The 26,290-nt window shown below is 41.5% G+C and overlaps 2 protein-coding genes across 3 annotated transcripts in view; both read left to right on the forward strand.

Annotated features, from left to right (window-relative positions):
* Positions 1 to 567: 567 nt before the first annotated feature.
* Positions 568 to 8,140, forward strand: she (Src homology 2 domain containing E). Its single transcript, XM_085176114.1, has 6 exons — positions 568 to 1,493; positions 1,899 to 2,025; positions 3,345 to 3,599; positions 3,841 to 4,216; positions 5,738 to 5,857; positions 6,538 to 8,140. The coding sequence occupies exons 1-6, from the start codon at positions 1,047 to 1,049 to the stop codon at positions 6,728 to 6,730; spliced, it is 1,518 nt and encodes a 505-aa protein (XP_085032240.1). The 5' UTR covers positions 568 to 1,046; the 3' UTR covers positions 6,731 to 8,140.
* Positions 8,141 to 12,188: 4,048 nt separating this feature from the next.
* The window catches only part of chrnb2 (cholinergic receptor, nicotinic, beta 2), a 28,051-nt gene continuing 13,949 nt past the window's right edge, over positions 12,189 to 26,290 (forward strand). The window contains exons 1-3 of one of the 2 annotated variants that reach the window (XM_085176110.1): positions 12,189 to 12,533; positions 23,413 to 23,558; positions 24,283 to 24,327. In XM_085176110.1, coding sequence (XP_085032236.1) covers positions 12,482 to 12,533; positions 23,413 to 23,558; positions 24,283 to 24,327 — 243 coding nt within the window. In that variant the 5' untranslated portion in view covers positions 12,189 to 12,481. Of the gene's footprint in view, positions 12,534 to 19,349; positions 23,282 to 23,412; positions 23,559 to 24,282; positions 24,328 to 26,290 lie in introns of those variants that run through there. The other variant, XM_085176109.1, reaches the window with a different exon arrangement.

The raw sequence follows: 26,290 nt of genomic DNA on the forward strand, positions 1-26,290 counted from the left end.
CTATATAACAAAAGTACATTGGAAATTGAGAGCTTGAAAAGAAGGCAACAAGACTTCTTTAGATTTATGAGCATGTTTCGCCTCTCATCGAAAGGGCAGAACTGAAGAAGCCTCGTGCACAAGAGGGGAAACATCTTCATGAACCTAACGAAGTCCAGTCTACTATGACCTGGATAACTGAGAACCTACAGACATATTCAGACATTCACTTTTCCATTTTAAGCACAATGCTTGACATTGTAATAGGTTACCCGTGTAACTTTCCATTTAAGAAATCCTGGGAACATCCCTGAGTGTAAAAAACATATAAATAAATATAACTTTTATGTCCTTTGTTATCTTTTGCTGTTGCAACGTTATGTGTGTAGAGCTGAGCTGAACACAGTTATTAAACTTATTGTGTGTTGAATAAAAAAAAAATGTTTTAGAGGTTGGGTTCTGGAAATAAAAAGTTTTCATGAGATTTACAATCTTCCTTGCTGAGTAAAACTGCCACTCCGCCCTGTGCGCGCAGCTCCTCCCCAGAAACCAGCGACATCCCCCAGTCTGCTCACTCCAACTTTCCTCTCCTTTCACTCTTCTCATCACTTCGCCTGGTCGACAGACTGGACGCACCATCTCACGCTCCGGGAATGGGATCTTTACTGGGTTCAAAGAAAAACTTCCAATTCTTTCGAGTTTATGCTCTGCAAAAGTTACTTTTCAAATTGCAGGGATAGTTGTTACTGCAGGTGCAGGGTGACAGCAACACAGAGCAGCTGGCTAATGATCTCCAAGACGCACCAGAAGCTGTGAGAGAGTCGCAGGAGCTAGGAATCCGCATAGAATCATAAAGTGGGCTCTGCTTAAAGTGATTAGTCAGATACCCTTGCATACCAAAGTTACTTCAGTCGAAGTGTGAACAAAGTGAGTGTGCGTAAAGTTGGAGCTGTTGAGAACGGCTAAAAGTAACTTTTAGGGGGAGGCTAATGCAAGGAGGTGGGAAAAAATCCAGTAACTTTTAGTAACTTTTAAAATCAGTAAGAAGTGTCATCAACTTAACAACCATGGCAAAATGGTTCAGAGATTTCCCCATCAACCTCAAGAACGGAAATGAAAGAGTGCGCTCAGCCTCCGAATCTGGTCCACAAACTCGACCCAAACCTTCATTTTCACGAGACAGTTTGAAAGGAAATCAGCGCAGAGATGGGGGAGTGGGGGGTTTGCTGGCAGGGAGAAATAGGAAGAATTCGGCTACAGAACTGGGTCGTAACAATGCTGGTTCTGGTGGAACAGTCTGGGACAGTCTCACGGCTGGAAAAGGTCGCAAGAACACCAAGAGCGACACCGGGTCATCGGATGAGAACCGCCAGGTCAGGACCTCTAGTGTGGCTCAAGCGTACATTAGCAGGATGATCAAAGTAGACAAACAAGAAAAGACCCCGAAACTCAATGGGATATGTCAACAGAAGCTACCCGAGAACGAGAAAGGACGATCTGACATTAAAACAACGGTGAGTAACTTATAGAAATTATATAACATGCACATATAACATGTCTTCATATTTCAGCAGCTATTTATTTATGAATTAGGTAATTAAAACATCATTATAGTACAGGGCTTAAGGTCAGTGCTTTCCTTTGTGTTTTCCGTCCATGTCTCAGATCACAACACTGTATTCAGTTTCCATCGTTCTCAAAAGAATACAATACAGTTTCACTTCATTGTTTCAGATCACACAGGCAAACACAATGCGCTGACCTCCTTGCACAAGTATTTCCGCTTGTCCCTCCATTACTTGTCACTCAGTCATGGACACCACACACATACACACACGCACACACACGCACACTGCTTGTTGTCTCTGTGACTTTTGAATAGGTAGCAGCCCGGCATTGTGCTTTTCCCTTTTCAACAGCTGATTATCCTGGAGGACTATGCAGATCCTTTTGATGCGGAGAAAACCAAGGAGCAGAGAGAAGCCGAGAGAGCAGGAGTGAATGATGGGTACATGGAGCCTTATGACGCCCAAGTCATCATCACAGGTGAGGTCAGGGTCGCATGATCTCGTATCTCAGCAGCCAAAATTTTATTATGAAGGTGCTTCTTGGCTTTCCAGAGTTTTGGACTGTTTTCTCAGCAGTTGAGCAAAAATGTGAACGACATATTTTTGTGAATTTAGCAGAAGAATTCAGTCATGAACTTAGGCCTACAGCACATCTTTAAAGAGAATGGCAGAGTCGCTTATAGAAACACAACAATAACACTAGCAATGTCCATTCCTACACCTTCACCTTGTATTTTTTTCTTTTATTTGACCATCTTTTGTTTTTCTGAGAACTTAATTCCACTTTTTTAACATTTTGCCTCACTTTGTATATCATGCTTGATAAGCCAAATCTATTCTGAGCACATAAAGGAACACTAATAATACATCTTATTTAAGTTTCTCAGCACTTAGACCACATCACATTCTTGTTAACTTATAATTTTAAAGGGACTGAGAGCCGAGCTAGATCCTCAGTCTCTCTATTGACTTCCCTCCCCACTGGCGGTGGCTATAGTAACAGTGTTGTGCAGGGACAATGGGTGCAGCTTCCTCTTCCAGCTTCCTGTCTCCTGCCTCTGTTTCCTTTGCCCCATTCTCTCGATAGGACATTGGCCCTAATGCCCTCCTGCCTCCCCTTCCACACATACACAAACACACAGAGACAGACACCAGCTACTCTATGGTCCCCTGCATGTGACAAGAATCGAAAGCCCCCCTCTCACCCCTCCCTAAAAACCTACAGGTTTCCCCCCGGTCTCACCCAATCACTTCCCAACAGTCAGGAAGCGGTCCGGTTAGTCAGCCAATCAACGGCTGTGTTGACCTTTTCTTCCTGTAAATCCATTGTTTGGTCACACAATAGTGTAGACACACAGGCTACCTGCCGGGCACCAAATGAAAAAAACAAAAAGGAACATAACAATTAAAATTCCCCGAAAATGTTAAAAAAAGACAATATTCAAACAATACTTGATTTATTTAAAAGAAACGAGCAAATGAAGGACAGAACAGTGGAGTCTATATATGTAATCGGCACAATGTTGCTTTATAGACTGTGTGGTGTAAACTCCTAATTTGTGCACTTGAGTGAAAGCTTGTAATAAACTAAGGATGTTTCTAAACTTCAGTTTTGTTGTTTATTTTGTCCAAAATATCTGATTTGGACTATAGTTGTTATGTTTGAAATGGCACGTAAATTATTTCACTAAAAGTACATTTGTAATTTCTTTCTACTGTAATTTAGTTGTTTTTCTGTGCCTTTAGCTGATCAAATCTTATATACAGTTAGCTAATCACATATCCATTTTGCTGTAGAGGTTCGTAGACGGGGCTCCAAAGACCTCCTGAAAGTGTGTGTCCTGTTGGATCGAGGCCAGAGCGAGGGGAAGGCAGAAGAGGGAATGCCTGCACCCCCAAACATCTATGACATACCCTACGAAGGAGGACTGGAAGGCGACAGTGAGGGCGTGTGGATCCCTGTCACACGACCGGAGTCTGATGTCCGTCCAGCTGGAGAGTACGAGCTGCCGTGGGAGTGGAGAAAGGAGGACATTGTTAGAGCACTGTCAGGTAGAGAAAAGGAGGGAGGGATCACGGGAAGGGTGGGGGTTTAGTGTTTAGGGTGTGGAGGAATAACGTGGGTTTTGTTTGTACAGCACACACATAACAGCAATTTTGTGTTTACTTTATTGAGGAAACAAAACAATCCTTCTGAATTAATTTCCAGAGATATGTTTACTTTGGTATCACTGGCATGCTTTGATAGAACTTTTTTATGAAAGGTTGATATTGTCTCTCCTGCTTCTTTTAGCTCAGTTTGAAGCGGTGGATTGTTCTCTCAGTAAAGAGAACAATTCAACCCCTGGTCGCCAGCAGCAGCAGCAGCAGCAGCAGCAGCAACAGCAGCAGCAGCAGCAGCAGCAGCAGCAGACCCTGAGGCAGAGAAACTGGAGCCATAAAACACTTGTTTCCTCTTCTCCTTCATCTTCCTCCTCCTCTTCCTTTCCATCTTCTCCTATTCTTAAACTTGCCCCTCTTACACAGCCATCTTCCTCCTTTCCCACCCTCAAGCTCTCACCCTCGTCCAGCCCTACCAAACTTTCCCCTCCATCTCCTACCTCTCCCATTCCCCCACTGGATGGGGAGGCGAACAAAATGGACCCCAGCGTGCCCCTGGAGAAGCAGAGGTAAGGAAGGGGGGAAAAGGCATATTTGTGTCCATAAGTAAGGACTGAAACAAGTAACGTTTTGAGTAACAAATGAAGAATACGATGACTGCAAGCCACCAGATTTATTACATGGTGGTGTTGTGAGGTTCAAAAATAGTACATGCATTAACAGAGACATTTAAGACAGGTTTTTGAAACACAAAATATACTTAAAATCAATTACATTGAATAAAAAGTCAAATAAACAAATCTGCAGTACTTAAAAAAAATTACATAACTGTATAAAATTTATTAGACCTTCATCTCCAGAAGGAAATTCCCTGTAAAATATACATATACAGTGATATAGATACCTTATTTGTCAGCTAGCATGGTGTTAAGTGAATATGTCCAGGGTTTAAATCCAACCTGTTAAGCCTAAAATATTCCCCAGGGAAGAGTCTTTTCTTTAGATGTATCATTTCTTTGATAGACCTGTGACCTACCTCTCACCTCTGCATGCTGAAATCAAATTTAGCACCCACTACAACATCCCTGAACAGATTTAGTGGTTGAAAGGGATTAAACAAATGAGACGACAGGTTAAGAAATCTGCTCACCTTTATCTCAGATCTGTGCATTGTAGGTCTTTATTTAAATTAATTACATTTCCCAAAGCATCATCAGGGTAAAGAGCACCTCATATTTGCTTGCTCTGTAGCTCCACGCTGCATTTTTAAATTTATTTATGATAAGCCTACAATTTTTAGAAGAGCCCTCCCCTCCCACCTCCATCTACCCAATTGTTTGGCTGAAAATCAGTTTGACTTTGTAAAGGTTAAAAGAAATCAAGGAAATTTCCATCACGAAGAGCCGCAAAGCCAGATACAGTACAGTACAAATACAGGGATACATAATATATTACACATGGAAGTGCAGGTAATTCTTAGTGAAACTAAGCTTTTGATACCAGATGGGTAAGTCAGCAACAAACCTCCCGATGAGACGCTGAGCATAAATGTTGGATGAGAGGTGCAACCTTAAGGTGAGACAGAGAAGTCTCACTGTAACTCTAAACTTTCCTTCCCCGTAATATTAAAGCATGGCGTTTCTTTTTAGATGGGACTTAGCATTTGTTCTTCTCACGTTGTGGTTGAATGTCAGTGTGTTTTGGCTCCTGGCATCCTGTTTATGTATGGTTCCTGCCCGTGGCCACTGTCAACACCACCTTGTGTCCTAATAGGCCTTTCTGGACACCCTACAGAGTCACATACACGTTCATTTTATTTACCTTGGCGTCTCCAGTTTACCTTTGACTTTGTTGACTCATTCCTTCTGCAGTACATACCTGTCAGTCTAATTTGCACTGACTGTAATTTATTGTCAGCGAGTTTTTTTCCTCCTGTCAATCTGTCTCTTTTTTTTCCTCTTTCAGTGATATCATGAACTTGGCATCTCTCTTAACTCCATATGTCACAATGCTATATGTCACTGATCTGTTGTGTTTCTCTCTGCACCCTGATCCCCGCTATCTCCCTCCTCCATCGCCTCAATGCCAAGCTGGTACCATGGCAGTGTGAGTCGGCAGCAGGCTGAGGCTCAGCTGCAGCGCTGCAGGGAAGCCAGCTTCTTGGTGAGAGACAGCGAATCAGGAACCAGCAAATACTCTATTGCTCTGAAGTGAGTGCACGCTGTCATACAGCATTGTCATGAATGCGCATAGATTTCATAATCAAATCCGTCTTTCTGATTTCCTTCCTTTGACTGTACGCAAAAAATTGTAAAAATTGACACAGCACATTTATCCTCTGCTGTCACATATATTTTACAGCTTAAAATTGTATGCTCTCATTTGCCATTAAATACATTTAGGCGTTGTTTCTCACTGACATTTTACCCAGGACCGATTAAGCCAGATTTTAGCCTTTTTTTTTAGGCACTGCTGAGGAGCTACAATAGCTGCCATTGTAGTGGAAACCTCTAAGGTGTTAATGCATGAGAATGTGTGTCATTTGTAGAGTAGACGCTTCCAACAAGCGTGCCAGGAACAGGTTCTCCAGGATAAAGACTGAAATCCTGTGGTGCCATTGTGTGTGGGAGTGTGTGCGTGCGTGTGCTCATGCGCCTCAGTGCACATTTGTTGTACGCTGCTCATTCATTTGAGAGTCCACATCATTAACCCCATTTAAACATCCACTGAACTCAGAGAATGCACAGCCTCGTTTGGAGAGAGATAATATTTCCATTTTTTTTTCATCTCCTCCGGTTGTGTCATCTGTGTGCAGGACTTTCTCTTCGGAGAAAACTGATGATAAATACACATTTTAAAATGCATCTTTCTCTCTGTCTCGTTCCACTAGGACCAGCCAAAGCTGCGTGCACATCATTGTGGCCCAGACTAAGAGCAGTAAGGGCTTGTGCTACACGCTGGATCAAAGCAGCTGCGTTTTCTCCAGTATCCCTGAGCTGGTCTACCACTACTGCACACACAGACTGCCTTTCACTGGAGCAGAGCACATGACCCTGCAGCATCCTGTGCCCAGGCCACACTGAAGATACACAAAGAAAGACACACTCAGACACAAACACACATACTCGCACACATGCGCAGACATTTAGACACAACTCTGCACAGGCACGTACATAAATATGTTGATATATGTGCACACACACACTCAAAGACATGCTGCTTTGGATTCTCTTTTCTGCCCTTATAGTTTATAGTTTTTGTCACCAACATGCGCTACCTAGTGGTCGAAATCAGACACTACAAGTAAAGCAACTAAAGACCTGAATATTTTTACCATTTAAACCAACAAGGCTTTGATTCCTGAAATCACCACCTGAAATGATATGTGTATCTATAAATAAGATTTCAGGTGGACTCCCCTTTGCCTTCAAATCTGCCTTAATTCTTCATGGCAAAGATTCAACAAGGTGCTGGTAACATACCTCATAGGTTTGGGTCCATACTGACCTGATTGCAGTACAGAGTTGCAACAGAGTTGTCATTTCTAGTGGTTTGAACAATGCTCAGTTAGTACTAAGTGGGCCAAAGCATGCCAGTAAATACCATTACACCAACACCACCAGCCTCAACTGTTGATATAAGGCAGGATAGATGCATTCTTTATCCCACTGTTTTGCTATATTCTGACACTACCATCAGAAATTGAGACTAATCAGACCAGGCAACATTATTCAACCCGTTGTCCAGTTGTGGTGAGCTTCTGCAAACTGTATCCTCAGGTTCCTGTTGTTAGCTGACAGGAACACTAGGACCAGCCCACCAAGCACCAATATTTGAGCCACAACCAAAGTCACCCTTTTAAGTCACCTATTTCCCCGATTCTGATGCTCAGTTTGAACTTCAGCAGCTTATGTTGACTATGTGTACAAGCCTAAATGCATTTGGTCGGTGCTACGCAATTGGATGATAAGATACATTAACAAGCAGTTGGACAGTTGTACCTAATAAAATGGCCGACTCTTGTTAGTCTCTCAGTGACATTCACTCATCCATCTGACATGTCAATCAGCCTATTGGTCTATTCTTAAAACTGGGCACATTTGCCGACCACTCCTAATGTCAAGAGAAAGAGCTTTATTGATTGGATGATTAGACCTGGTGTAGCGAGAGGAGTCTTATCACATTAAAGTGCCCTGTCAGCAAAAATGGTTTTAAGTATGTATAAGTGTTCTCTACTGCAAATATGTGAATATCAGCCTTTATTTACCTTCCTTCACAATCAATTAAATACTGTATGAAGCCTTTATGACTTAAAATCTGTCTTCCTTTGCTGTGAATGACCTGCACCTGTGCATAAACACTACATGTATGGAGCGATTGTTGGCCATCCACTGTTTTTTTTGCATCCCTGTTGCAATGTTGTGATCTGTATATTAATGTTGTAAAACATTTATTCGGTAAATAAAGTACAATTCATTTTGAGTGAAGAAAAACAGTGTTATTCATAGACACAGAGATTGCCAGGAGCAAAAAGTCAAAGGAGGGGGGGGGGGGGGGGGGGGGTTCAAGGAAAAAGGCAATATGACAGAGATGAGAAGCTAACCAGAGTAAATCTGCTGGCTGTTCTTCTGTAGCTAGAAAACCCATTGACCTGAGTGTCAAATCAAAACAACACACACACACATGCATGCATGCACATATTTGTCATAAACAAATTACTGACAAACCTGAGCACACATACACCCAGAATGCATATGTAACTAGTGCACACATAAATAGCATTTACTCACACAACCCCAAAGGTGCCATATTTAAATCCTTGCCAACACACGCGAAGCTACTCACAAAACAGGAAAAAGCTTTACCCTCGCAGTGACGCATGGAAGCGTGTGTTTGTGCTAAGATATGTCTTACCAGCAAACACCAGTGTGCTGAGTTGTATGAGCATCTCTTACAGAATGTGTGTGCATGACTGCATGTGCAAGCATGAGCGTGTGCACCCATGTGTACACACAGTTCCGCTCTGTCTCTGTGTGTGCGTATTTGCGTGTGTGTGAGAGAGACATTTTTCTGTTCAGGGATTACCATGTTGCCATGGTGATTAGTTAGAGTGAGGTAGTGCTGTCCCTACAGGGAATGATGAGAGGGAGGAGAGAGGAAGAGGGAGGAGAGACAGGCTGCAATATATATAAGAAAGCTATGAATAATTGTAGCCATAGTAGCATCGAAGGTCCCCCACAGAACAGACTGCCTGGTTTGTGAATGGAAAGCTGCAACATGTAACGTCGCAGAAGTTAAAAACTAATTAACTCCATTTACTGCTAGCTCATAAATAAAATTTATTGATTGTGTGACTCCTCCTTAACTGGCCAAAGTCTGTGGTCTGCTCTAAAACAAAACATCTAGCACTCGCTGATACTTCAGCAACTCAGATGCTCAGTTTTGCACAGGCTTTATTTAACCTAGACATTCCGGTTCAAGGGCTGTCCCTAATCTTGGCTATCCTGCTACCCAGTGTGTCACAAATGGCAATGTTACACAACAGACAGCACTAACTATTTTGCCCTTCCTGCCATCCATGTGATCTGTCGTGGTTAGTCCTGTATGTCCTCTTAATTAAATCACAGAGCGGGTCAAAATATACAAGAGGCCTGGGGTGCTGGATGCAGGATTCTGGGGAGTCTGTTTTGGGGAAAGTTGTTTCTGGTATTCATCCAGCTTAACATCTTAGATGCTTGTTTGCCTTTTGTTGGCCTTTAATATCATTGGTACCCAGTGAAAAGCATATGTGCATCTGTGATCATGAGCATGTTTTATCGTGCACTGCTCAGTTTAAGATCTTTGCTGTTTGCATATAAGATGTCTTCTTTAACAGTGGTGGAAATTAAATGTGCAAAATAAACAGGTTTGTGATTATTTTACAGTGCAGTCTTTATTCTGGACATCAAAGATTATCTCTGAGTGAAGGTCTAAAGCCACACCTCTGTATATTTGGCTAAAAATGGGAAATATGTGGAGTGATTTATTGAAACATGTGCAAACACAGTATATTAGGAGTATATAAAGTTTGGGATCATTCTCATGCTAGAAAATGAAACTGTTGCCCATCAAATGCTTTCTAGATAGTAGTGCAAAGTGGATCAAAACCTTATGGTACTTTTTTACCTTCATGATTTCATACATTTTTACAAGATCTCCAAGATCACTGGCTGAAATGCAGGTCCAAACCATGACAGAGCCTCCGCCGTGTATTACAGATTGCTGTAGTTGTACCTGTTGTACCTCTCTGCTGACCTCCTCCGTAGATACTGATGATTTGAACCAAATATTTCCAATTTATGATTCATCACTTCCATAAGCATTGTGGTGCCGTGGTTAGCACTGTTGCCTCAGAGCATTTCTGTGTGGAGTTTGCATATCTGTAACTTAACCCCACAGCCCACAGGGGTACCCCTCCTCTAGTATCCTCTTAAGTATTCTGCTATTCATAATTTCTAAATTATACAGAATTTAATTCCTCTCGTGGCTAATGACAGAATTATCTTGTGTTTGTAGTGATAATAATACATTTCCCAAATCCTCCCGGAAAAAATAAATATCAACTCAAATAGTATCTATCCATCATCTACCCATTGCTCTTACCCACTTTTCTAGTTTGGGGTAGTGAGGGGCTCAAACACATCTCAGCTGTCACAGGGAAAGAAGCAGGGCACACTTTGGACTGGTTGCCAGTCCATCACACGGCCAACACAGAGAGAGGCAGATAACCATTCATGCTCACATTCACACCAATTAGCCTAACAAGCATGCCTTCGGACTGTGGGAGGAAGCCAGGGTACCAGGGGAGAACCCACAGGCACAGGGAGAACATTCAAACTCAAACAGAAGGGCCACAGCTGGCCGGTGGTTTCTATAACCATGAACCCTCTAATTTACTACAGAATATTGTAAGCAAAAAAATATTTTGAGTGAATTAACCATATTTATTTCTACTTGTTAAATTTCTCAGTGTGAAAAAAAAATGACAAGAACCGGCTTATGTTAATGACAAGACCTGATGCATAAATTTAGAAAGTAAATTAAACGCAGGAGGAGATTTTTGGTTTATAAAACTCAGACACCTAGGGAGATACAACAGTTTAGTAAGAGTACAATAAACTTATAGCAAAGAAAAATAATATTAATTAGAAATACTACAGGTTTTTATAAGCGCAGTCACATTTCCGTACTGTAATTTCTTAGACTTTGTTGAGTCTTGTTCCGGTAATCACTGTGTGATTCATAGTTCTGATTTGTGTTTCCCAGACATGACAGAAGCACAGGAAGTAACTGCAGCCACTAGAAGACGGAATGACAGCAGGAGAGGTAGGGACAGAGAAAAGAAGCGAGAGAGAGGGAGCGTGAGGTGGTGTTAAGGGAAGACAAGCACTCGTGGGGGTCCCAGCTTTTAAATAATTCAGAGAGAGACTCACAGCACTCAGTGAGGGGAGGAGCACTGTCAGGTCAGCTCATTTCGCTGCAAAGCAGAGGTGTGGGGGGGGGGGGGGGGACGGAGACGACTGTACAGCAGGGGGAGGGAGGAAGAGTGTATAAAGATAGCATGAGAGAGAAAGACATGCAGAGGACTGTGGTAGAGTTTGCTATTGTGTGCATTTATGCATGAGTGTGTGTTTTGTGCACGTGTGTTCACCTGTGTGTATGTGTGCTTCAGTGACAAAAATAGACAAAACGAAGGAGAAACAGGTCGCTTCCTCCTGGAGCTTTCTGGTTTCTCTGAGTCACTATGGCAACCGCCTCCTCCCTCCATCCCATACTTCTGTTTACTTGGCTTTTTTGTTCTCCCACGCTCTTTTGACTTCCTTCCTATACCCCTCCTATTTTTTTTTATTATTTGCTGGAGTCCCATTGCCCTTCATCGCCCAATTCAGCTATCATCAGATTGTGAGTCTTTCTCAATGCCTGGACGCATTTGTTTCTTAACTTCCATTTCCAACTTCATTATGTGCAGCTCAAACATGTAAGATTAGGAATCAGAGGTCACTTTAGTGGCCTAAAGGGTAGAGGAGAAGGGCACACAGAAGCTTCAACTTTCAGACTACAGACCATCCTGGGGAGCCTGTGTGAGGCTAGGGATAGATGTGGGGTGTGGCAGATAACAGAGCATCAAATTAACACACACACACACACACATACACCAGCCATATTTCTTATGATTTATATTTACAGTTAATATTTTCAATATAAGCAAAGCCAATGTAATCACATTTATAGCTTATGTTTAATTATCACAGCTACCACCTCCACAAATATTTGACCTGCAACTTTAATTAAACATAAAAATCCCATTAAGTTTGACAAGGTTACTATAAAGTCAGACTGAGCAGCGCTCACACCCTAGGAGTGCTTATTATTACATTATGGTGACGTGTGACTTTGTGCGGGGAACACACTGGCATCTCTAACTGAGATACGGAGTCTCAGAGGTATGCCACATCCTCTCCTCCCGTCTCCCCCACCCTGCTCCTCTGCGCTCCCCCCCGCCCCCGCCTTTCCAGCGCGTCGCATCGCTGAGCAACGTTCAGCACGGACAGCCAACACAACTCAACCGAGCGCAGAGCTTACCTGGCTCCGCCGAGATATTTATATTTTCCCCTGAAAAGGAAGGAGTGTGGACCGCCGGAAAGCCCTGACGTCACCATGACAGGTAGACAGTAAAGAAAGGTTTGGGTCGTGAGGAGGAGAGGGAGTTAACACTGCGGGCGTGCTTGAGGTGGCCTCTCCATCCCAGTGAACACCTTTCCGGGCTCGGAGCGCGCTCGGACGCACGTTTGACGATGGACGGCTGGCCGCCGCTGCTGCTGCTGGCTCTCCTCGCCATTGCGGGAGGTGAGTAGCCTACCTTGTCCACATAATGGCTCCATCGAAGCTCTTGTGCGTCACCCTCATAGGGCAATAAAACACCGCGCGTCTGTGCATTAAGGGAATCCGAAAAGGTTTCTTCCAAGTAATGAAGGAGTGAATGCAATAAAAAAAAAGGGACTGATTAGACGCTAGGGAGAGGCAGAGGTGGAGAAAGCGACTCTTTCAGTGCTGTGTCACCATCTTTCTTTAAAACAGCAGCGAGCGCGACGGAATGATGTAGTGGAGAAATATTACCCACTCCATAGAGCACAATGAAAATACATTAGCAAGTGTAAAGGGGGAAAACACTTGCATCGTAAGCATATAAAATACAAGATATATTTAACCTGAGATTCTGTTGGGGTTCATATAATGCGTTTAGGGACGTGTGTGATGTTCTTCTATGGAATTACTGCTATTTCAGTGTTGAGTGTGCGGGAGTTAGTCACATTTTGGTAGATCAGATGAAAATGATACGTATTAAAAGACTTAAACCAAACTTATAATCTTTTCTACTGAAAATAAAACATGTGATAAACATACACATGAGAAATTTACCAGCCTACTGCAACAGCTAAACCACTGTGGCATCAGTTAGCATATTCCTTCTAATTAATTGAGAGAGAAATAAATTATCTTATCACTCACTCGCCTCTCTCTCCTTCTCTCTCATTAACACTGAGGTCTTGCATTGAGTGGGCAGGTTAATAAGAGACATGTTGGGCTAAAACAACTTCTTCTTCCTGTCATCAAAGGGCAAATGATGTGTCATCAGGCTGCACAGGGAAAGCCTTCTGTTTTTGCACAACAGCTTAGATGGATAAACTTATTGTTATGGGGCGCATGCATTGGGTGGTTATCTTATTTATGACTCTCGCAGCACATTTAAAGTAAATACTGTAAGCTGTTAGGTTGTTTGGACATATTTTACCTCTGTAAGTTGGCTTTATTTTGGTGTCGCTCCAACACATCCGCTCAGTGGCTGAATTATGACTGCCTTAAGATTTTGTAACCTATCTACAGTAGAGGCCAGCTCAGCAGCTCAGAGCAAGACTGCCTGTGCAGCAACACACACAGCACACACCTCAGTCCACTCGCGCGCATGCACACGCTTGGCCATCTGCCTTGCACTGACTAACCGTTCATCATCACCAAGGGCGAAAACATGCTGCTTTGACTCCTCTTTTACACCCTCCCCCCAAAAAAGACAGCTTTACACCCATAGTTCATCACGCTGCATCCAGAGGAAATGACGAAGACAGATAGTACGAGATAAAGTGCTTCAACCAACATTAACCTGCCACTTATCACATCAAGCACCGGTTGCAGACGTCCCCACCGCACACACAGCAAACATACATCGTATTTGGTTTTGGTAAAAAGAGCAGCTGTATACTAGTTAAAGCATCAGTTTAAGATTATATGGAAACAACATTTAATGCTAGATTTTGTTAGCAAAAATATAAAATCTAAAGTCTTTAGAGACATACAATAAAATGAAGATAACTAAAGAACATGAAAATAATCAAAAAATATCAGGAGTAACATTCATTTAATAACAGACTTTGTTTTACAGTGAAAATAATGAGTTCCAGTGAAAATCTAACAAGCTAAATGCCAATAAAAGCCTGAATAGAGCTAATTATTAAAATATCAAATGTCAAAGGACACGCTTTTTTGTATGAAGCTGGTGTAAATTTGCACAATATTCAATTCTTGCCCTATATTCGGTTCAAATAGAGGTGTTTGCACTAAAAAGGAAATGCCAACATGAAATATCACTTTAAGGAGCCTCATAAGCTGTGGAGTACTAATGAGTCATCTTCCCTTAAGGGAGAAAATCTGATTAGCATCATCCTCAGAGACTATAAACTCTGTCCACACACAAGCACACGCAAACACATGTTTGAAGAAAAATGCACACTGGGCACATATAAACACACACACACACACACACCTGGAGCATATAAGGCGTTTAAGAAGTTTCCTACAAGCGAGCAAGCAAAAACACACAAATGTTAAATATTTAGGAAACACAACCTTTGCCTAGTTTGAGGCTTACGTGTTGATTTCGGTGTTCTTATTTAGTCATGTTTGTGCTTGATTGTAATGTTCACGTCATATAAGAGGCGAAGAAGGCAAGAGACATGTGAGAGAATCCATGCATTTCCCACAACAAAAATAGCCGGCATAAAAAAAAAGGTGGTGATCGAATGAAGAGGAGAAAAGTCATAGGTTTACACCTCCAGAGCCACGGCATCATTTACTTACATAAGCATCCACACACACACACACACACACACACACACGGAGGAGCCTTGTATTGAGTGGCTGTGCAAGGACGCTCAAGGACATTTCACCACCTGTCTAAGAGGCTGCCGTGAGGATTTGGCCATCTCGCTGTGTGAGGAGGATGTCTCTTGTCATTTCCCCAACAGGCCATGCATAATAAAAAGAGTCTGTGGGGCTGAGCTGACCTAATGCAGGGGTTACTGGATATGGAGCAGAGTCTGCGACACTCTCATCAGCCAGAGATGTAAAGTGTACTTAAATTAGTTTTTCTACAACACCCCCAGTCTCTGCATCTTAAAAGATATTTTAATGAGTGCATGCATACGCTGGAACAGCAGTCCTCTGCTATGTGTGAATGCACATCAGCAAATCATCTCTGTGCTAGCGCTACAGTCTAGAAAGTTCTGCTCCTTTACTTTAGTCTGTCATCACTTTTTTTCGGTGCACTGATTTTCCTCATCTGATCTTTGCAGAATCTCATTGTTCACATGACAGCAGCCCTCCTATCGTCTCGCGCAACCTCGCTTTCTCTTTCCGCGCTTTATCTCGCTTGCTTATTTTCTCTGTCTCTATCTCGTTGGACCGACTCCCAAAACACAGCAGCAACAGGATCAGATCAGCGGGTAGGGGCAGCATCTGTGATTAAAAAATGTGCAGCGGATTCACCGCACAGGCCTGCACTCGCATGTGAGAGTGTGTGTGATTCCATGTGTAAAACCCTGTGCTCTCATGTGTGATTTGTGCAAGATTGTGTGTGTGTGTGTGTTTATGTGAATGAATGTGCAGCAGTAGTAGCAAGAGCAGCAGCAGCACACAGCAGTGTGGCCCGGGAGATTAAAGGGAAGCAAAGGGAGAGCACAGAGGTTTAATAGAAACTTAAGCAGCAGAGAAGAAGAGGCAGATAAGAGACGTTTGGAAAGTTAAGAGTTTTAAATCTGACCTTGTCTAAGAATATTTAAAAAAATAAAGGTGGACTTAAATCGAGGCAGGTCTGTGTTTACCTTGCACTGATACAGCTTTTTGTAGAAGTGCATTCAAGATAACGCACACCTTTCAATAAAATCAAGTATAAGAGATGAAAAAGACTTTCTAACTTCAACAAAATGCGACATCAAGAGTTATGTGGAATCATTTTTGCAGTCAGTCCTCTTGTTGTTATCTATTCATGGGCACATTTTCGCTGCAGGCACTGACCTGGTGCAAGCGTGGCCTCGCGATTTATGAGTATCTAAACGACAGTGCAAATAATAGCTGCGACGAGAGGCATAATGCATTTCAAGTGATGCATTTTATTGCTGCCCCTGAAATAGGCACCGCTGTTAGAAGGCCATATCCTGTCATCCAGCAGCTGAGCTCCATGCGTTTTAATAAACAAATGAAAGCTATTACTGCTTATTTACAGTATGATTTCTGGATGAGTTAAACTGCAGCCTCTGATGGCGATGCTTTTCAGCCTTCATTATTCTAAACTATTTTAGCATATTCTCCTCAAATTTCCCTTGATGTGACTTCAAAATGAATGAAACACTTTCCACAGCAGCAATATATTCTGTTTTGTCCCAGTGATTCACTGAGCTAATATCACTCATGCACCTATATATTAGAAAAATTAGAACCTAAGATGTCATTTTAATAGCTCTAGTATATAGCTAGAATATTTATGGCATTTGTAGCAACAACAGTCTATCTATAAATCTAAATATGGGCGTATATCTATGTATCCATGATACATGGACACATTTGTTTTAAATGTGTCAACAAATTAAATAGCTGTGTTGATCTGTGCATGGTTTTCTCTTAGTATTCATCCAGGTTCCAACTAATTTGTTTAAAAATTAATGTTTAAAAATGAACTCAGATTAAAAAAATGGTTCTTGGGTAAATAATTGAATTTATGTCAGATTATCATTTTGGCTTCCAGTGATTATAAAAACAAAATAAATGAAAGAAAACAGCTGTTATTGTGTTCCTGTTTTTGTTTTGTGACATGCACTCACCTCTTTATTGGGCACACCTGTTCAGCTCCTTGCTATAGCTCGCATGGAGACGACCTGCTGAAGTTCAAACTGAGCATCAGAAGGAGGAAGAAAGGTGATTTGGCATGGTTGTTGGTGTCAGACAGGCTCGTCTCAGTGCTTCAGAAACAACAACAACAATCTGCTGGGATTTTCCCACATAACTATCTCTAGACTTTACAGAGGAAGTTCTATAAAGAAAATATACCATGAGCTGCAGTTTTCTGCGTGAAAATGTCTTCTTGATGTCAGAGGAGAATGACCAGACTGGTTTGAACTGATGGGAAGGCAACAGTAACTCAAATAAATACTTTTTGATTAAATTAAATTCAGTTTTATTATATATAGTGCCTCAAGCCACTTTATATTCTAATGTAAAGACCCTACAATAACACAATATAAGCTTGTAATGCAATTACCACCAAGATACGCAGGAGAATATCTCTGAACTCACAACACATCAAACTTAAACAGATTGGCTACACCAGCAGGAGACCACACCATGTGCCACTCCAGTCAGCTAAAGACAAAAATCAGGTGTGATGCATCTCACTTTCTGCTGCAACGCTCAGATGTTCAGATGTTAAGGTCACAAACAATATGAAGACATGTTGTTTACACCAAATCCTGCCGTGTAGTAATGGCTTGTTATAGTGGTGCATTGTTGCCCCTCCCTAAAATCCAAACACGCTCGCAGCCAAGTCCTGGCAGGTTTCATTTAGCTCAAGCCAGGATCCTGCAAAGAAAAGTTTTGGTCAAATTAAATCATCTCTAGAAATTTTGATTTCAAGACGTCACACCATGAAGCAACAGCAAATACTGTGCATGGTCTGTCATTTGTTTTAAAACAGGTCTTTATTCATTACTGCATGTTTACAAAGTCAGTTACTGATCTAACCATATAACTAAGATCTAAACGCTGGTCAAAAATAAATCATGATTATGATCTTTGCCATATCTGTGGATCTATTAAATAAAAGGTTGAAAAAAAAATTCCTTTAAAAAAAGCTGTTTTTTTAAATTAACAACGTGATGATCAAAGATTTAATGTATCAACTAATGTTTCAGCTCTAATAATAGAACAACATGCTGGATTGATTTGTCAGTGCTTTCTCCAAAAAAAAGAAAAACCTCTGTGGTTATTAAAACACAACAAACTCGACTGACTTTACATCTTTGTGCGCAGCGTGGAAAGACAATAAAGCTTCAGGCTGCAGTTAGCCCACAGTGGAATGCCTCTGTTTTTGTGCTCTGATATTGCAACTAGATGGAGGATCAATATTAATATCTCAGTTCTATGGCTACTACAGAGCCAATTGGGTGTTGCCAGTACATCAGTGGATCTCTCCATTATTGACTTAAGAATATTTCAGCATAAAAGGTTTCAGCTGCAGCCAAAAAACCTCTTTAGCCGTCGACAGAAAGGAGGGCAGAAAATGACCCCAGTTTCCCTCCAACCTTTTCTCATTTGAGCGAGCTGTATAAATAGAGATCATCACTGTAACAGTCTTAGTGGGATAATTCAATTTAGATCTCGCCTCGCCTTCATTTTCTCCACGTTTGTCTTTACAGCGTGTACTCTAGTCTCTAAGCAGCATTAGAAATTATTACCCGATGCTGTCAAAAGTAAAGCTTTTATAAACAAGTTGTTGGGGACACAAAAGGTCCGTCAGCACGCTAAGATTAATGGCTATTTTTAAGGACGAACGGATTGAAGGGGCAGACATAGCTATAAAGCAATCTGACCTAATGGCTACCATCTTGTCTCTTCCGGTCCTCCTGTCACGGAAGCGTGTGCGTGTTTGCATGTGCATGGTGATGTGTAACTTCCCTAGCTTACGGGTCTAATGGGGAGCCCTGCTGAAATATTCATAATGTCACATTAAGTTTGCAATATCTGCTCTGGAAAACAAATATAAAGCCACCTGAACTACCAACAACATTAGAGCCCCTCAGTTCAGCCTTTAGCATGTGGAGACAGAGGCACATCAGTCTGTGGTTAGCAGTGTTGGGTAAGTTACTTTAAAATAGTAACTAAGTTACATTACTAGTTACTTCTATCAAAAGTAACTCAGTTACTTCAAGTTACTCGTTACTTTCAAAGTAACTAGTTACTAGGGAAAGTAACTTTGGTTTTACTCAGAATTCTCTTGTTAATGTGTTGCTTCCATAACTTTGCCAGTCTTCTAGCTTGCTTACTTGCCACAAGTGCACTGTGCCACCTACCAATAGAAAGGAAAAGATAATGTGCATATTTCCACGAGAGAAATCCCACGCCTGGACCGTCATTGACTGCTGCCATGATTCTAGCCTACGTCACAGTGTCATGTGCGCCTTTTACATCCAACACAAAAACTGCAGTCGTGGTGCTTTGATTGTACTCAGAACTCGGAAATTCTGCCTTCTGAATAGGAAGATGTAAGCAACACCAGACTGCAGATGAGCTGCATAGAGGGCTGGACTGGGACAGAAAATTGGCCCGGGCATTTTGACTAGAGACTGGCCCGCCATTATAGGAAAACTCATAAAGCCTTTGAATGAAAACAAACGCTGTTGTGACAGTGATGTACACTGTCTTGATGGTATATATGCATCAATCTATCAATCGTTTGTTGTAAGATTCAGATAATTATTTTTTAAAAGCTAGATATTTTAAATGAGAATAAGAAAGAAAAGTATTTCCTTGTGCCCACCTATCCCTGTTAATGCCCTACCTGGCCCCCCTGGCAAAAACTTTGCTAGATCCGCCCCTGCACAGTTACCAGCTGTCAGCTACATAAAAAAAGGATCCTGGTGTTATTTGTCTCTCAGAAACAGTTCATAACTTCCCTTCAACTCGTTCATGTCACCTAAAAGGTAAACCTGTTTCTCCATCACCTGTTCAGCTCTGATGATTCAGTAAGGACATCTCCTGGTTTCATCTTCATGTTTCCCTCTCACCAGATAACCAAACCGATATCATGACCAGCAGCTTTTTTGCAGCTGTGGCTCCAGCAAACATCAGCTGATAGTAGAAATTAATATTAAATAAATTATAACAACACCTGATCAAGCTTAAACGTGCTGCTGTTGTTTAACGCGACATCGGCTGGTTTCCTCTCTCTGGCGCAAAGTGACCGATAAACAAACAAGAGAGAAAAGCCGATCAGCTGATCACTGATCAGTTTTCATGATTGAAGTAGAAAGAGGAGAGGGAGGGGGAGAATGAAAGAAGAAGAGGCAGCTGTGCAGCAAAGACAGAATAACTCAAGCTTTGTGTCTTTTTCATTGTAGCTGAATTACGGGACAAACTGTTCCTTTTCACCTCAAAACGCTTAATATTTTCTCTTAATACCAGACGGGACGGTTGGCAACTCTAATAACTTATGAACAAAATAAAGTTCAACATGATTAACTTCATAGCACCCACCCAGCTGTATAGAAACTCCGTCATGCTAGCTAGTACGCAGTACGGAAAAAGTCAGAATAACGAAAATAAACTCCACCTAAACTTGGTTTATATCTGACCCAGATAGACTGCAGGTCATAACTTCTTACCTGAAGTTCAGTTCACACTTGGACCGGCGGCCGCCTCGGGTCTCTTTTCCTTCTGCGTCCCCTTTCTCTCATCCACCTGCTGCCTCCACCACTTGCTAATGTTACTGAATCTGTCGAAGCTCCGCGATAGCCACCACACGAAGTAACGAGTAACGACCCTATCTAAATCCCAGTAACGACTAACGCGTTCCTGATTTTGGCATAATAACTAGTTACCGTGCTCGTTACCACAAAAATAACGTAGTTACTGTAACGCGTTACTTAATAACGCGTTAGTCCCAACACTGGTGGTTAGTAGCATTATTTGAGTGTTGAAGATGAGCGGCCGAGTTAATGTGTTTGCACAGTGAGCAGGCTCGAGTGTGTGCGTAGTTTTACATTTAAAAAAAAAAAAAACGAGATAAGAAAAAATGAATCTTTCTGCCTGATTAGTTGCAGTGCCATAAAATATTGGTGTATCCTGAGCCCATGCTCATTTTTGTTTAGTTATTTTAAGCTATTTCTGTAGTATATGCTCTAGTTCATGAAGAAGTGGTAAAACATGGCGTGCTGAAAGTTTTGTGGTATCTATCTATCTAAATTAAGTACATGAGGCAAAAACAGAGTTTGTACAAATCAATATTTGGTATGAATACCTTTATTCTTAAACACAGCCTGAAGTCTCTTAGCCAATCTTCAGGAAAAGTTCTCCAGGCTTCTTGAAAGACCTTCAAAGCTCCTCTGCACATAGTGATGATCATTTTAGGTCAGTGTTAAGTGGCTTAATAAATGTAAAAAAACATCTTCTAAAAATGCTCAGGTATAAGGACTGGACTTAACCTCTTAAGCCCCAAGCCTACCTGATCTCCTGCTTTTTGCCCCCGTATCAGGGGGCGTTGGGGCTTAAGAGGTTAAATGAATAAAAAAGAGAAACTTTGAAAGATCTTCAGAAAGCCTGGAGGACTTTTGCTCATGAGTGCTTTAAAAATTACGAGAAAGTCTGGCTCTACTGAAGCAAAATACAAAGAAATGAGGGAGTTAAGACTTTTGCATTTTTAAGTGCAAAGATGCTTTAAGATAATTAATTACATTTTGTCTATTTTACTACATAGTACTTTTATAGTAAGCAGAAATCTTTCATTTACACCTATGAGCATGGTTGAATGAACCGTGCTCTTCTTTTTGTTCCTCTGCCAGTCTGGCTTCCTGTCTCATCCAACAGTGTTATTGCCTTGTGCTTCCGGGAATAATATACGTTACTCATATGGTTCTGACACAGACAGCAATGCTTATTTCCCTGCTGAATGTGTGTCCACAAAATGGCACACATGCACACATAGAAAAAAAAGCCAGCACTTGTGCACAATAAAGTACAACACTCATGCTGACAGGACTTGTATTGATGATGCTGATTTAGTGAAGGAAATGGCAATAAATGTACACTAGCTGTCAGCGACAGAGAGATGGAGATAACAAACAGGATGGGAGAAGAAACGGGCTGACTGGGATGATGAAAAAGATGGTAAAAGTGTTAAGGAAAATGTGATGACAGAGAAAGAGCAGAAGATTAAAAAATAGGGGATGTGGGAGCGAGGGATTGCATTGAGAGGTCACAGGGTATGAATAGAGTCCTTATTGATCCAGAGATAGAGGCTATCATTCCTGTTCAGTGAACACAGCAGCGCTACAGGGCAAAATGGGAGGGGAGGGTGGCGGCAGGGGATAAATAGAGGAGGAGGACAGAGTGTCACAGAGGAGCTCGGAAACATTCAGAAGAAGTTTGGTACGTCTTCTTTCCATTTCTGTATTTTAATTTACCTTTTGAGCTCTCATGTTGCATTGCAAGCATCAAAATCAGACCAAATAAATATTGTTTTAAAGTTTTCTAAATACAGTTTTTGTGGTATTTTTATGTTATCTCTATTGGCAGTGACTTTCATTCCTCCATAGCCCTGTATAAAACAGTTCTTTTATTTTCGCTGATTCTTGCTATGGGTAATAAACAGTATCCTGTCTGGGAAAATGTTTATCTCTATCTGCGCTAAAGTACAATTTTTTAAAACAAAAAGACTGAAATCTTTTAAGCTGTACCAACTGAACTCTAACAGTTGTTAATTAATTCAAATTTGATTTATTTTTGTGCCGATTCATGGAGAAATTGAGAGTCTAAGCTCTTTGTATACTTTTTAATATCATTGTGTTCATTAAAAAGAAATAATTTTACCTACATCAGCTTTCACGCGTTTGTTTTCCTGCAATGTTAACGGCCTTTAAAAGAGAGTATGACAACATCGGTACAGTTAGCAGCCTGTGTTTATCTTCAGGGGTGGAGCGTGAGGGTGAAAAGACGCAGCGCAGGGATGAGCAGATGCCAGAGAGACAGGGAGTGAAAAGCAGGAGGGAATGAGGAAGGAAGCAGGAGGTGCAGAACAGTTGTTTTTCTCAGTGCATCACTCTCTCAGTGAAAAAAAACCCCGGAAAACCCTCCCCTCCTGTGTGTGGTGTTGTGACAGCTCTGCCTAAATTCAACCACTCACACAGATAAGACTACAGTCTGCTACAGATGGAGGGATGGGAGGGGGAAGAGACAGGGGAAAGGGCGCGAGAGACTGAGTGAAAATAACCCAGAGCTACAAAAGAGTGGCAGTTGGGGAGAAGTGCAGCAGGGCAGAGGAGAATACATAGAGACAGAGCAGCGGGACGAAGTGTGTGATAGAGACAGGAAGGAGAGCGATAGAGACATACAGAGTGGTTGACTCATTCTCGTGATGTCAGATCTCGTAAGATCTATGCATTGAGGTGTGCTGACGTCCTCCAGCCGCCGGTGATGAGCAATGTCACGGCTCAGGCCGCGCGGCTCTCAACAGAAGCGCCTACGAGAAACAGTGGCACCACAGACTTCAAGCTCCAGTATGTTTGTATTGCAAATCCAATTTGATAAAACACCTTTTAAATAAGGCCAAGTGAGACACTGATGCCTGCAACTTTGGTGCTTCCTGATAGAGCCACACGATGATGGTGATGATGCGCTTTCATTACAGGCGGCCTTGGGGCAGACACAGAGGAGCGGTTGGTGGAGCATCTCCTAAACCCAGCGCATTATAACAAACTGATCCGTCCTGCGACTAACGGCTCTGAGCTGGTTACTGTGCAGCTGATGGTGTCTTTGGCCCAACTCATTAGTGTTGTGAGTATGGACACGTCTGGGATTGAATCTGTGTGCATGATTTAATGTGATTTTTAGAATTTAATTTGGATAATAGAACAAACAACATAAACACAAATGGTGATTCATTTAGATTTCTGTTTTTCCTCCTGGTAACCTAAACGCCAGAATCTTGATTTAAAACTCAAATTAAACATAATCACAGACAAACCAGCGACACTGAGCAGTATTTTAATATTGTGGCATTGTTTACTTGTACTTGTTACTCTCCACGACTGCAAACAAGCCTCAGACAAAGGGTAACGTTGCTTTTGTCTCGAGGCTGAAATTCTCTGCTCAGGTTTATTTGTTTTTTTTTATTTTTTTGTTGTAAATTTAATGGCTGCACGGCCGATGTTGCACATAAAGATGATTTATGGTGATGAGTTCTAGCCAGCATATATAAAAGCAGTTACAGGATTCCTTCTGTGGCGCGGGAGGAGCTCTCTAAAGAGAAATTAATCTTGAAGACATCATTAGGGTTATCTTTGGCCTCAGCTTGAAAACAACATTTATTTCCCCCTATTACAAAACTGGGACATGGAGTTTGAAGGATGTTTTCTGAAGCTTGACCCTGTTTAAACATACTACAAATCAGGACACCTCATCCTCACTGAGGCTTTTACATACAAATAACAATGAGCCGCTTCTGAATAATTTCATGCAATAAAACTACAGCTTTTAATGTGAATGTGTTCCATTGCAGCATGAACGAGAGCAGGTGATGACCACCAATGTCTGGCTAACACAGGTGAGACTTTTGACTCCCCATCTGATCTAATCACTGCGTACCCAACATTCTGCTACATGGAAAAAGAGAAGGCAGAAAGCTTAGTGAAATGCAGAGAAAACAATGAGTAAATATTTATTTTTAGGTGTGTTTTTTTCTTAGATTTCACAGTGTCGCAGCTAGGTCAGTGGACGTGAATCACAAACCGCGAGGGACTTGGACGGTAGTCATAAATGTGACTTAGATAAACACAAACACACACACACATTGAAGGTTCCTCTCTCTAAAATATACTACTGTACGTGATGAATTTCATTGGATAATCAAATTCCTGAAGTGTTATCACACCAATAGTACACGATTCACGAGTTACGGATGCAGTTACTGGGGTGGAAAGATGCATTTTTCTTTTCCGTGTTGTTGCTGTTTCTGGATAGCTGAGTATGACCCTGCCAGCAATCATGTAGAGCTTCAGTTCAGACAAAAGTCGACAGGACTGGTGAAGAGAGACATCAAAAAAGAGAGTCATGCTCGTCCTCAAACAAAATCCAGAAGAAGAAAAATAAGAGATGGGAATTTACCAGAGAGTGAGAAATGTACAGAAAGACATTTCTGAAGCTGAACTCATGTTTCTGCGCTAATGTTGTGATTTTTGATGATGTTCTGTAAAGTCATACGTGACCTCTTATAGCTGAGGTATATAGATATTTGGGCTTAATACTTAATAATTTATTCAACAACATAAACATATTCTAGATATTCAGACAAATGACCAAAGACTGGCTTAAGCTGAGATTCACAAACCTAAAAACTTTGAAAAAAAAAACCAACAACAAAAAAAAACCCCAGCAAAGATGGGATGTAAATAAATAATAAAAAAAATCCAAGGATTTAAACTCTTTGTTTCTCTACAAAATTGTAACTGTGATGAGCTGATAAGCAGCAGGACTGTAATCTATTTCTATAGCTCTAAGGATGCACATTCATTTCCCAAAAGTTTTTTTTTTAAGATCACAGGATATTTTTCTTTAGTCTTACTCTTCTTATCTTTAGTGAGCTCTTGTCCAGAGAAGCCATCTTTGTTTCTGGATCTTTTTTAAATATGTCTGCAGTGGAGTCAGTGCAGTGAATATTACATAATACTGTTTTTTGTCCTTGTCCCCTGAGTATAGAGATTTCCCTCAGATTCTCTGAATCGTTCATTGATTTGATCTGCTGTAGACGATGAATTCCACAAATTATTTCCAATTCTGCACAAAAATATTTTATATTGTAAAACTCTTTGGCCACATAGTCTTACTAGGAGTTGTGAACCCCTTCCCATCTTTCCTTCAGAAAGACTCAGCCACGCTAGGATGATTTTGTATACTCAATGAAATTCTTCTGTTTAGAAAACTGTATAATGTGGCCATTGTTGATGGTGTATATATTCTGAACAAAAGGTCAAGTTTTGAATACCTGGTCAGGGCATGCAAGGCAGATAGCTAAAGCCATACGTCAGGTGTTGAAGGACGAGGACATATTGATGAGAAGTGGGCATGTGGACATGGAATATATGGGACAGCATACACTGAAAGACACAAACAAGTGGCTGGGATAGTGTGTAGGAACATCTGTTTCCCAAGTCCCAATGGGAGACACCACCAAAGGTGGGTAAAAAAAACCCAAAAAACCAACAGGCTAAGGTCCTTAGGGATTTCAAGTTCCAGTCAGACAAGCAGCTGCTGGCTAACCAACTAGACGTAGTGCTGGTTGACATGGAGCAGAAGACCACAGTTGTGATAGGTGTGGTGTTCCCACCGGACAGCAACATCAGAAAGAAGGAGCCAGAGAATAGAGAAGTGCCAAGGGCTGGAGGAACAACTGGAGCAGATGTGGAAGGTAAAGGCCAAAGTGGTCCCAGTTTTAATAGAAGGATTAGGAACTTCAAGCCAGAAACTGCAAGACTGGCTCCAACAAATTCCAGGCACAACATCAGAGGTCT

The sequence above is a fragment of the Neolamprologus multifasciatus genome, chromosome 11 (genome assembly GCF_963576455.1).
Source record: "Neolamprologus multifasciatus chromosome 11, fNeoMul1.2, whole genome shotgun sequence".
NCBI lineage: Eukaryota > Metazoa > Chordata > Actinopteri > Cichliformes > Cichlidae > Neolamprologus > Neolamprologus multifasciatus.

Bases quoted from the DNA above. Each gene is read 5' to 3' on its own strand.
- she (XM_085176114.1), top strand. From the start codon at position 1,047: ATGGCAAAATGGTTCAGAGATTTCCCCATCAACCTCAAGAACGGAAAT. The intron at 2,026-3,344 runs GTGAGGTCAGGG...ATTTTGCTGTAG, and splicing joins CGCCCAAGTCATCATCACAG to AGGTTCGTAGACGGGGCTCC. The intron at 4,217-5,737 runs GTAAGGAAGGGG...CTCAATGCCAAG, and splicing joins GTGCCCCTGGAGAAGCAGAG to CTGGTACCATGGCAGTGTGA.